This window comes from Carlito syrichta, unplaced genomic scaffold, assembly GCF_000164805.1.
Source record: "Carlito syrichta isolate Samal-C Ts95f unplaced genomic scaffold, Tarsius_syrichta-2.0.1 Scaffold301791, whole genome shotgun sequence".
In the NCBI taxonomy this organism is placed as follows: Eukaryota; Metazoa; Chordata; class Mammalia; order Primates; family Tarsiidae; genus Carlito; species Carlito syrichta.
Window position 1 is genome coordinate 263,833 of NW_007245887.1, and position 13,462 is coordinate 277,294.

Genomic DNA, 13,462 nt, shown 5'->3' on the forward strand with positions numbered 1-13,462 from the left:
AAATTACTTCTGGCTAGAAATAATAGATTGACACAATATTCAGAAGTTTTGTTTGTCTGCTTCTTAAAGGAATTGAATCTGCATGACTGATACTCTAGAACATGAGTCCAAGATATTCCATCCTATGATTGGAATCATCTTTCAAATTCAAAACTTACTCACGTTTAAATAGAAGTGGTAAGTCATGAAATTCCATTCCATTTCCCCATCTTTGGTATTTAGGAAAGGGCAGTGGGTTAACTAAGTCACGGAAAACATAGTGCCTATTTTAGCAGAATTTTTTGAGTGTGCATGCTCATGCAGACACTCCAAATTGGGATAAATGACAGAGCCAAGAATAAAGAAAGAAAAGCTAAGTGGGACAGATAGGAGGTATGCCTTTTATACTTGGCCAGTGTCTCGTAACCTGAGGTCAAGCTAAAGACTGTATTTCCTGGCACAAACTAAAACATATTTCATAAAGTTATGAAAAATAAAAAAATCTAATTAGAAGCATTTGGTTGGGAAGACCTTGATCTTAAGGTCTCTTCATGCCTTAAAACATAGTTTCTGTTTTCCTCTTTCTGTCCCTTTCAGCCCTTTGCTTCATCACTTACTAATAATATTTGTCCTGCTATAAAAGTTCCCCTCCTTACCCTCGCCTCCCCTGCCAAAAGTCAATATAAATTAAAAATCATTGTAGTATAGTGGTTGTGGTCTAGAAAGAAAATACTACATTAAGAAATTGAAATAACACTGAAACCAAAGATTCTATCTATTGTCCTTGGATTGTCAAGATGAGAGAAGGAAAGGAAGGTGGAGGAGAGAGAAATCACATTTACCTTATTAAAAATACAGAAATATACACTAGTCCTGTTCCAGGCCCCCTATGATAACCTACTCTTAGTTTAACCTTAAGGTCTCCATTTTAGACACATGTCATGTCTTTGATGCTTCAGGAGCTGTCTTAACCTTCATGATGGCCACCACTGATTATCTGACTCAAGGCTGCCTTTCAGTAGACTTCAAGTAAGTTTCACGAAACCAAGGCCCTCAGATGTTTTTGCTTCTCACAGTGCCTAGCACATAGAATATACTCAAAAAATATTTGTTTTGGCAAGTTGAGTTACGAGGGGTGGTGGAGAAAGGAAAGGGAAAGATTAAGTCCAAATCCATTGGCATGACATACTAGATATGGCCCCAGCATTGTTACCAGTCAGGTCCTTGAAGACCTCTGGGTGGGTTGCCTAACACATAATACTGTGTCATAGCTCGATGTCTTCACACACTTTACTCCTTCTGCTGGACACACCTTCTTAATACCTCATAATTCACTTGCTAAAATCATAGACTGTATTAAAAAACCCTTTCTGCATGTGGACATCACTAAGTTAGTGTTAATTCTCCTCCCTTTATGCTATCTGTACTTTGTTCAGGCATTTACCGAGTTGTCCTTTCATTTATGTTTTATTTGTTAGAGCTTTCTATTTATGGTTTACATACAGAAGCTCTGCATTGGCAGAGAGGGTGGCTTCATCGTTTCTGTGCTTCTCTAGCAGAGAGCACGCAGCAGACATTCCTTCAAGATTCATCCATCTGTTGTTCATACTGAGTACTCTCTAGGTACTGAGAACACAAAGGTCACAAAACATCCACAAACTCTGCCCTTATGGAGTTTATATTCTAGTTGTGAAAGAAGGACAATAAGTAAAATACATAAAAGAACTGGGAAAAAAGTCAGGAAAGGCAGGGAGCAAATGCATGCGTATATATGTGTGTGTGCATGTGCACATATGCCAAATAAAATATCTAAGGGAAAGGTGTTCCTAGCAGAGGGAACTGCAAAGTGAAAAGGCCTTGAGGTGGGCATGTATCTGGAACACTCATGGACCAACAAGGGAGTAAGTGTGGCAGAAGCAGAGTGGGCAAGGGGGAGAGTCGTAAGACAGAAAGTCAAGGTATGGGGGGGTGGGGAAGGTCAGACCTCAGACAGTCAGATGGACCACTATAAGGAGTTTAGTTTCTACTTGGAATGAAAAGAGAAGTCATTGGATGGTTCTGAACAAAGGAGTGGTGAGCTCCAGCTCCCAATTTACCAGGGTTATTCAGGCAGCTGGCTTGAGACAGGACTTCAAGGGAGCAATGACAAAAGCAAAGAGACGAGTCAGGAGGCTATTGCAATGATCCAGGGAAGAGATGATGGTGTCTCAGACCAAAATGATAGCAGAGGATGTGTGAGAAGGGATAGATTCTGAATCTGAAGATATGGACGACTGTATTTGGATGTGGGATATGGAATTCAGAGGAGAGATCAGCAAAGAAATGGTATGTAAAAATCTGACATTGAGTGAAATCACTATAGGAGCTAGGTAGATAAGAAACTAAATAATTTATCCCTGGGCTCTCCAAGATGTCTAGTTGATGCAGAAGAACCAGCAAAGGAGACCCAGGAATAGCTAGTGTTATAGAAGTAAAACCAGGAAAGTATGGTCCCAGAAACCAAACAAATAAAGTTAATTCAATCCACCATGTCAACTGTTGCTCCTGATCAAGTAAAATAAGGGCAAATAATTCATCCCTGGATTTTACAACATGAAGGTTGTTGGTGATCTTAACATGACTAGTTTTGGTTGAGTGGTGTGAATGAAAACGTAACTGGAAGAGGCTCAAGAGAGTAGAAGAAGAACAAGTAGACAATTCTTTCAAGGAACTTTTTTGTAAAGAATGAAGAAAAAGAATGAGATACATAGAGGGAACATGAGGTCAAATGTGAGGAGAGATAACTATGTTTGTATACGCTGATGGCATTTCCAGTAGGACAGGGCGTACCGATGAGGAGAGAGAGGAGGTTTGTTATAGCTGTGTCTGGGTGATTTGAGTGGGGGTGCGGTGGGGAATGTGATCTAATGTCCAAGTGGGTGGGTTGGCCATTGCTAGTAACATAGTATTGGAGAGAAAACAGAATATTCAGGCAAACATACAAGTAGGGATATGTGTGGTGGTAGAAACCACTGGACATTCTCCTCCATTTGCCTCTGTTTTCTCAGTGAAACAGGAAAGCAAGATTACTGGGAGAGAGTGGGGTGAGAAGGGGTTGTTAGAAGTTTAAGGAGAGGGGAGATGGCACAGAAGTTTCTTAGAATGGAAAGGGAATATTTAGTGTGATGCCTGGGCAGCAATAAGAGGTCAGTTGATCATGAATTAAGGGTGAGACCAGTAGAGTTGTGGCCAACTTCATCTTACAAATGCAGGTACAGAAACTGGATTATCTAGGGGTAAGGTCACGCAAAGTAAAAATGGCAAATATTTGTTGAATCAGATCGAACTGAATGAAACTTATTTCCTGTCACCATGAGGACATTGGAGGGCTGTTTTCTCTTCGAATCACATGCCTGTCCCACTAGGGTTTTGCCATCTTTAAGACCAAATCCACAAAACCCAATATTCTGAAATACTCACCGTCCTTCAAATCGGTGTTTTAAAAAATCAAACAATGCTTTTTGCATCATATCTGTGACCTGCAATTGAGAAAGCAACAAATTAAGAAACGATTAAAAAATCACTACTTATGATAAAACAGTTTTACTTCTTTTAGGAATGCTTGAAAACCTGAGCTTTGCATTTGGAAAAAGTAGCATATGAGGTTGTCACATTCTTGTTTCTGAGTATTGATACAATGACAATTAAACTGAACTTACCATGATGTTTTGGGGACAAATTGCATTGCAAGTGGTTTCAGTCACTCCCTATTTGATACTATTTTCTGGGTTGAATAAATTGTACCTAGGAGAAACCTTTAAAGCAATAACCAGGAGAACAAAACAGAAAAAAACACTAAGCAATGTACATCCCATTTTGAAAAACACTGTGCGTTGCTGCTATGAGCTCTTTCAGTTCTAAATTCGAGAGCTGGGAGTGGGAGGTGGAGTCACAAAGCAGTTCAGCATGCAAAGATCAAATGTGCTACAGAGCAGGTTACTCACCTCATACCCCTTCAGGGAAGGACCCACTAGGACCACTGGTCGCATGGAAGGTACCACATCGTAAGGAGGAGTGTGCTCTGTCTGCAGAGAAAGGAGAGGCTTTTAGATGTTCCACAGGCAGGGAGAACTTATACATAAAAAATATTTAAGGTACTCTTTGTGAATCCTGTAATACGAGCTTTCCAGAAATTTAATTTTTTTAAAAAACTTCCCGCTTTTTTTTCTAAATAAACCCAATCAATCAGTGGGGTTATTTTGCTAAAGTTTCAGGTTACCAAATTATCTATAGTTTTCTTGTTCTTCTCAAGAAATGCTAGTTCTTAAAGCAGGAGGTTTGCTGCTGTTGAACAAAAACTAGTTGGTAGAACAAAGAGAAACATGCTTCATGCAGCATAGGTGGCTGAGGCTTGCCTAGAAGTTAATACTGCTTTTTCCAATGCATTTGAGTTTTCTGAAGAGTTGAAATGATCAGACCTAACATGATTAATTATGGAGGAAAGAAAGATTTCATCACCTTTGCATCTTAGAGATTTGTTTGTCTTACCTGCATAAAACCTAATTTCAAAATATTGTAACTCTCACTAGCAAATACTTTAAAAATTCTATTTTATTGTGAGAGTTTAAATTAGCATGCATGCTTGTTCCAGTAAAAAGTAATAATGATCACTGCTCACAGTTTAGTGACTAAGGCTTTCAGATTTTTTTTTTTTAATTTCTGTACCTTGATACTTCAAAACTTAAAATGTAAGGTTTACATGTCTTGGAGGGAAGGTGGTTAACTAACGTGTAATAGTATATTTAACTATGCTTTAGTGGCCTCAAAAGGTTCACTATCAATTTGCATATCTAATATGCTTCTCAAACATAATTAAGGTGGTGCTTGTATTAGATAATTAATTCCTTTCTGCAATAATTTATTTTTTTGAAGAGCAGGAGGAGGAGCTAAATTTTGCAATAATTTCTAAAATGATCAACACTCTTAACTCAATTGCTTCAAATAAAATGGTTAAAATAAAATTTTCCCCCCAAAAGAAGGTAGCGACTGATTTTTTTGATTATATTAAAATTGGCTCTCTTGATAATAGAAAATATTAAATTGGCCCCCAAATGACCACTGATTAAAATGTAGAAGAGAGAGAGATATGGCCTTAGACACTGGGATAAGCAAACCATTGCCATATAAATATTTCTGATAAAGGAGTGCCTGAGAAAATATATTTTAAGAATCACATGTGCCAAAAGAAAAATGTTCTTTAAACTATTTTAAGAAGTAGATAAACTGATGTGTAAATGTGAATATAATTTCTGCATCAGTCTATCACTCAAGAATATTTTCTTGTTGCTTAAAATTGCCCATTACAAGCTTCCTGGCTTCATTTGAATTTAAGTTGCCTCAGGGGGAATATAAAAAGAATTTCAAATTCAAAAGTTTCTGTCTGAGTTTTCAGTAGTCACAGACAATATAATCAAAAGGTAGAAAAATAGTACTGTGACTGTGCTGTCAAATTTTACTGCTTATGGTTCTATCAAGCATTCAAAATTAATTAATTTTAATAGACACAAATCAAGGTAGAATACATTTTTTAACAAAAAAAAAAACCAAGACAAACATAATACAGTGACAGCACAAATGCCACACAAGCACCACTGTAAAAGCAACCTAAAACATAGAAAAACAATCTTCTCATTGGATCTCAGGGTTTTTGTTTTTGAATTCTACATTGAAGGTTACCACATCATCCATAACATAAGGAGAATGAATACCAGTGCCGAAGGCATCATAAGCATATTTCTTAAATTATTACATTTATACCACCTGGGATCACACTGAAAATATTTAGAAATCAAGTTCTTATAACTATGCAGTATGAGAACCCCTTTTCCACCATTGGAATTAGGAATATAAATTGCATGCATTTTTAGTAACAGCTACCAAGAAATTTTATTTCAAGTCTTTAAGTCTTAAGTGGCCTGGTATTGATAGGTTTTTGGTTCCTTCAATCTGTGACTACCAACTACCAAAGGGTTGTCCATGCTGGTAATCAATCAGCTTCTTAATCAATAGGGTAGCTACAGAAATTACCTTATTTGATGGAATATTAGTGCTTGGTGCCCTATTAAGAATGACACCATTATTTTTATCTACTCTTTCTTGTTAACCCTACTTTGTTTGAACTATTTAGTGAAAAACATTTTGGAATTTAAGGGTAAACAAACTTTTAAAAACGATCTTGAATGACATGGTTTTCGTTCGTGTTCCTGCTCTGTAAAGTCCAGAACAGCTCAGAGCCTAGAAACTTTCTAGGCTTCTGAACTGTTGACACAATTAGTCACTTGGCTGCAAGTTTTAGCTGTGACAAGATCAGACCAAAGAGATGGGCCCACTTTATTGATGAACATTAAGCTGAGTTTTCTGTGTTAGCACAAAAATCTAGGTGTTTTGATTTTTGTCTGAAGTGCTGAGGTCTTCCTTTATTAAAATAACTAATTTATTTTAAAAACCCAACTTTATGGTCCAGTATCATATACCTCATTAATGACTTTAGAGCTGCTCCACAGAACAAAACACTTGTTTGCAGAGGAAAAGCATTCAGTAGGTGGAGAGGTAGAAGCAGAGAGTACACTTTACTTCATATCTAAGAATATATAGAATATACCATGGTTTTGTCAGACTTGGTGACCTTAGGGAGCATGACTCTAAGACAGCATAGTAGCTGTGGAAAGCGGTGTGTAAAAGGTGGGGGGGGACGGAACTTTGGTTGGAGTAGTGGTCCTTAAAAATGATGCTTTGAAGCTACAAAATGGGCTGAGAGGAAACAGATTTGGTTTGGAGTAACGAGAGTTCAGTATAGTTTCCTTTTAGAGGGCAAGAAGCATCACTGTGTAGCATTTTGGGTGGCCAAGGGCAAAGGTTGTACACATGGCCACCAGCCACATTGTCCAACAGGTGAGATGCTCAGATCTGACTGATGGAGAAGGCAAGAACATTGGGAGAGTATTTATATATGACAACAGGAAAAACTCACAGTAAACCGCCAAAACAAGCCTGCAGTTTTCCACTGGTCTTGCTCATCTGCAGATTTTGCACCTAGTGGATTAGAAGTTTAAATACTGACTAAATTAAAAATTGAATACTTTTTAAAAGTACAAGCTATGTATCTGGATATCATAAGTCAGAATCTAATAACTGCTTTCATATGGTTGATTATAAGTTAAATTTCTGGAAAAAAGGAAGAGACAGACAGACAGAATAAGCATGCACAATTGAGGTGCATTATATGGAGTTCTTAGTGTTTGACATCCTTGAATGCTGAAACAAATTCCCTTGGTGGTAGATATTATTCCATCAAAAAGGATAAGTACTGTAATGGTGTTTTAACAGGTCACTCACTGAATTTAGTTGGTTTGAAATGCATGGCCTCAATTAACTGTGGATAGGTTCTTTTCTTAGGACAGAAATGACTGTATTTCATAAAACTGGGAATTAATGCTAATGATGCCAGTGGCAGGATAAACACAGCTTATGTCAACGTAAACTTACCGATTTCTGCTTCTGCTTAGCTACAGCGGCATGGAAAAGAGACAAAGAATAACAGAGCATGCATGTTATTGGCTTGTCAAAGGACGCAGACAGTCAACAGGACTAGAAATGTGACGCAGTGCAGTTGAGCAGGTGGACAATGGCAGCTTGGAAGTTAATGTTACCTTCTTAAAGAAGGGCATTCTTTTCTCTTTGGAGTGGGGTGACGTTACACTGTTTGCACTGGGTTTAGGGGACCGGTGGTTTGCTGGAATATCATTTTCTTCTGCATCTAAGCCAGTAGCATCTATGTCTATAGCTATATACAGACAAACAATTCAAAAATCATCAGGTGGACAGAGAGGAAAAACAGGTTATAAAGAAAATAAAATGAAGGCAAATAAAACTAACCATAGTCAAAAATCTGTCATGAGTAGTAAACAAAGAAAGTAAAATTTAAAGGTAAAGCACTTTAAGAATGCAATGTAATCAAATCTAACAAAACTGAAAAGTACCCTCATAATACCTGTTTGCTTGAACAAATCGGTCCCATGCTAGATCTCATGAATAATGTTTTTGGAGAAATACTTTGAATTTGTAGTTTCAAATAGAACATTGATAGCCTCCATATCAACTGTATAGAAGTATAGTGCAGAACATTTGGCTTTGCCGCTCACAATATCTTAAACCACTTTTAGATAATAAGCAAGCAAGCTGAAAACCTTTATTAAAATATGCCTCAGATTTCCCTTTTTGCTTGATCTTGTGTAAAAATAAGGGTACTATGAAAAAGTTCACCAACATTGCAACAGGCATTTGAAGGAAAGAGAGAACAGAAAATCCTCAATCCGGGCAATGCAAAAGAGTCACACATGAGGCAAATGACTCAGGAAGGGCTCCAGGAGGGACGGGAATAAAATGATTTTAAGATGATATGTATATGGCTGGGGGCAGTGGCTTACACCTGTAATCCCAGCACTTTGGGAAGCTGGGGCAAGAGGGACACTTGAGCCCAGGAGTTTGAGATTAGCCTGGGCAACATAACAAGATTTCTCTGCCAAAATTTTAAAAATTAACCAGATATGGTGGTGTACACCTGTTGCCCCTGCTACTCAGGAGGCTGAGGTGGAAGGATCGCTTGAACTCTGGAGGTCAGGAGCACGCGTCGTGATCGTGCCACTGCACTCCAGCCTGGGTGACAGAGTGAGACCCCAATTCAAAAAAAAAAAAAATGATGATATGTGTGCCCTCAGACAGGCCCAATCAAAGACCAGTTGGAAAACACTGGATCCCACGATACTCAGATGAAATTAGTCTAATAAAACAATATCAGAAGACTTATGTAAAGCAACTAGATTTAATGTTAAAAGGCAGAAAGGAAGGGCACAAAGATCTAACGGAATATGCCACCGGTTGTCTCATCTGTGAAATAAAAGGTTGAGGTTTCTTCAACATGCTTTCACTTTTCAAAATTTTCAGACTAAAAGTACAGCACTTAAAAAGTGTTACACGAAAAAAGATCCACAATCTTACTTCAAAGTGTATAAAATGCTTCCACATGCAATTGAAATTACTATAGAATTTTATCAACTGTAGAATCAGAGCTGGAAGTATCTTAAAGATCCATTTCAACCTTCTTATTTTTAAAATTAATAGTTAAACTCATAGAGTTTAAGGGACCTCTTCTTGGCAAAAACCTAGAAGAGCCAGAACTCCGAACTAGTTCTCCTGCTTTGGCAGGCCTGTACCCCGACCCTGCACCATGCTGCCTCTCTAGGTGAGGGTCCTTCTCAATCTGGGTGCATTCTTTCAGTTCCCTTGGCTTCCCCAGTGGGGTCACGTCCTTGGAGTCAGGATTCAGGAGGGTTGAGCTTGCTAAGGAATTATTCTATGGCTGAGATTAGATCAAGGAGAAGAAAAGAAATTTTACTCACCCCAGAAAAACATGATAATATACATGTTAGCTCTCTAAAAAAATCACAGTACATTCAGACTTAAGTAACAAACTACCATTTTGAAATAACAGCTTGGTGTTACAGTACAGCTAGCATTCCCTGTGAGACACAAGTTGAATCGGTACTCACAATGTCTTCTAACTTTTTCAAAGCATGGGAGATCATCTGACAGGCATCTCATTATTTTTCAATTTTGAAGTGATTATGGATATTAGATGATTCAGCCTTTTGAAAACTGGAATCTCTTATTTAATTGTTCCCTTTCATTTGATAAGGTCAAAAATCTGTGATAGAGTGAATACCTGCTATTGTTTGTACAATATTACAAATATCAGCTATTGCTTGCATAATAGATGAGGTATGATTCTCTATCAAGTGAAGGTAAAAATAGACTGAATTAATTCCAGGTAGTTAGGAAGGCTTACCTAGTAAATACATTTTTCTCTTTGTCCCACCTATGCATACTGATGAGCTATAAAATGTTCTGCGTATATTGTGTGGGAGGGAAACATTATGAAATGTGCCCAGGGGTTTGAACTGATGCTGCCTTTTATACTGCTCTATAACTAATCTTCTGCTCATATAAGAAAGTTTCCTTATGGGCTTATTGAATGACATAAGCCAGGAAAGAGTCTGAAAACAAGTCTTCAGGAATAGTTTTCCTTGAATTCCAACTCAGGAAGCATGTTGGTAGTACCTTCCTGGATATGAAGGAGGGAATCTAAGCCAGTATTTCTTTATTCCTATAATATGTCTCAACCAACATCAAATAAGTTCCCTGCTGGTGGTATAAGGAAATACTTTTCTCTTTCTCATCTTTTATTAGGCTTATAAAGGCCACATTCAAGGGACAGTACCCTCTTGAGAGCCTTTCTGAAACTGAGACTACCCACTTGGATGGCAGAGTTCACAGAACCCTGGGATAATAAAGTTTCTGAGGTGAATTTTATGATTTGTCCCTTGAATCCGGTCTGCTGTGGTCAGGGGATGCAATTTCTTTTTAAAGAGAGGGGGAAAAATGTATCAATGTGTAGCTGTGACATTGCCCAGAAGCTTGGCTGTCCATGTACATAGCCTGAGTCAAGTATGGAATTTATTTGTATCTGGACGTACAGGTTCCAAATCTCAACTTACTCATTCTGACATTTGGTTAAATTAAATCTAAAAGTATCAGGGTTCATTCTGAAATATAGAGAATTCTGAAACATGTGGTCACTTTCAGAACACATTAAAGAAGTTTATAAGACAGTTAAGTATTTTCAACTCTGTTCAGAGCTCTATATAGTTTATTAGACTCAGATAGTTCTCCTTTTATTGAGAGATGTGACCCTTTAAAAAATTTTATGCTTGTATTTCCACACCTTAACAAACATTAGTATTTGGTTGGGAAAAACTGCCTTCATATATAAGTTTCTTTCTTTCTTCCTCACTAGTATGCATGTATTATTATTATTATTATTGATAGAGAACCTAGGGAACATTTTTTGAAATTTAAATATTAGTCTTAGAATCTGGGTCAAGTTGTGAGAGTTCCAGGGTGACATTTGTGTATACATACACACACACACACACACACACACACACACACACGTAGGTGTGTGATGTGTCGTACAACTAGCTACAACACAATTACCCAGAAGTGAAGTAGAAATTTCTCCTTTTCCAAGACCTTGAGAATATCCAAGTACATATACTTTCTGCAGATATTTATATTCTGTGGTCTAGCAATGGGTGAGGGAAAGTAGACAGGGCCTCTGGGACACAAAGAAAATGAAAATTACAATTGCAGCCAGGGCATACTTGATAGGTGGAATAGCTGTCCCTGGAGGCAGATTGGGGCAACCTCTCTCTAGAATTTTCTGAAGCTTTCCTTTAGATCAGTCTAGTTATTGATATGAAAATTACCTCAGAGTCCAGTGGTGCTGATGATATATTTTGTGGTTGGTTACATCTCCAGTCAAGTTAGACACAAGTGTTTTCTACTCTTGGTATTCAAAAAAGTTATTCCAAAGATCTGTATCTGTATAAAGCCTTGGTGAAGTTTTAAATGATCTTGATTTTTATATTAAATCTTCATGGAACTTTATTTTTAGTAATAGCAAGCATCTGGCTACAAAATAAAATGCTATTTTACATATCTCCTAGCTTATTCTTCCAGTTGTATGAAACTCCTCTCATTATACAGACAGTCCATGACTTAACGATGGTTCGACTTAAAATGTTTTGACTTAGTCGGATGTAAGCCCCACTGTAAGGACATCTGGACTTATGATGGTTCAGCTTATGATTTCAGTTTACGATGGGTTTATTGAAGCGGGGGGCTGCAACCCCATCGTAAGTCAAGAAGCATCTGTAGTGCCAATGTGATCGGAGGGCTACAATATGATAGAGGGAATGAAATAATTTTTCAGTGTGCACAATACAGCTGACATCTCAGACACGAGTGCACTTTTGTAGCAGCATGTGATGCAGCATTTTGCCATTTTATAGGCCCAGTAACAATCCTCAGGAGTTGATGAAATAGTCTAAGATGTATCAGAAGACTATAAGGTTTATATAGTAATCCCTGCAACTTCACATGTTGGAGAGGGAACAGGATAAGGCTCCTTTCCCTGTGCATTCGGGGAATATCTACTCGTTGATGATCAAGGGTAGATATAAGCATCTAGGGCTTCAATTTTAATTTTAGGCCCACTATTTTACTTAATTTTGAGCTGCTTAGAATTGCTGCAAGTTATAAGTACATAGTTTTAAAAATCAATATGCATTCTAAAACAATTTATTTCTTATTGTGCTCAAATTTTGCTTACTTAAAAAGTCTTATAGTTTTTTGCTAAGAAGTCCTTGATTGATCTCTAAAAGCTGCCAATGATCGGGAATGGAGGTGTGATTATTAATAGTAGAGAAATCACTAATAATCACACAGGGAAATTACTAATAATCACACACACCAATCACTAGTGTGACTAGTTTATTAATTTCTCCACAGATGCACAATTCTGTTTTTTATCCCTTCGCATTTCAAGCTTCCTAAAAATCAAACAGAATCATTTTGTTCAAATGCCCTGGCAGCCAGTCTTTACAATCTTTCTCTGACTCCCAGTGATATCTCTTAGCAAACTAAGACACTGATTACAGGCCTTGTGCAATTAAACCAATTGGTAGAATTGTCATATATAGAAAATATAAATGTAGTTTAAATTTCAATTTCAGCCAGGTGCAGTGGCTCAATCCTATAATTCCAGCACTTTGGGAAGCTAAGGTGGGAGGATCGTTCAAGGTCAGGGGTTTAAGATCAGCCTGGGCAATATAGTAAGACCTGGTCTCTACGAAAATATAAAAAAATTAGCTGGGCATGTGGTGCTTGCCTGTAGTCCCAGCTACTTATGAGACTGAGATGGAAGGATCACCTGAGCCAAGGAGGTTGAGGCTGCAATGAGCCATGATTGTGCCACTGTACTCCAGCTTGGGTGACACAGTGAGACACTGAATAAAAAAGAAAAACTGAATTTCAGATAAACATTAATTTTTTAGTATAAGCATATCCTATAATTTCTTAGTATTAAGTATGTCCTATGTAATATACTGATACTGAAAAGTCAATCACTGTTTATCTGAAATTGATATATAACTGAGTATCCATTATTTTATCTAGCAAACATAAGAATGAATCCACTACCCTGGAAAGAAAACAGTAGTTCCTCTTCCCATAAGCATTTTCATCTTTTTCCTATACTTCTTGTCTGCGTCTCCCATAGACACTTTTTGAGTAGTTCATAGCAGGCCAGTCAACCCATTTATTCAATTTATTCTCTGTTCCTCACCTTTGTAAAGTTTTGATCCTTCTCCTCTTCTATTTAACACTGAAGCCCACACCTTATGTAGCACTATATTTGTTGGTAGGCATTTACCCCTTTACTGCCCATGACATGGTACTAAGCATCATTGTGCAGATTAGGGATGAAAAATTCAATATACTCGGGCAACCCCCTCAGGACCCCTCCCACTGTGGGAACTTTCCTGTC

General features: G+C 37.7%; 1 protein-coding gene across 4 annotated transcripts in view; it reads right to left on the reverse strand.

The window, feature by feature from the left end:
• Positions 1-13,462, reverse strand: part of CACNB2 (calcium voltage-gated channel auxiliary subunit beta 2) — a 253,627-nt gene that overhangs the window by 31,260 nt on the left and 208,905 nt on the right. For 2 of the 4 annotated variants that reach the window (XM_021710994.1, XM_008055248.2), the window contains exons 6-8: positions 7,504-7,523; positions 3,963-4,043; positions 3,439-3,497 (exon numbers count right to left, since the gene is read on the reverse strand). In XM_021710994.1, coding sequence (XP_021566669.1) covers positions 3,439-3,497; positions 3,963-4,043; positions 7,504-7,523 — 160 coding nt within the window. Of the gene's footprint in view, positions 1-3,438; positions 3,498-3,962; positions 4,044-7,503; positions 7,524-7,667; positions 7,802-13,462 lie in introns of all 4 variants that reach the window. The other 2 variants (XM_021710993.1, XM_008055247.2) reach the window with 1 other exon arrangement.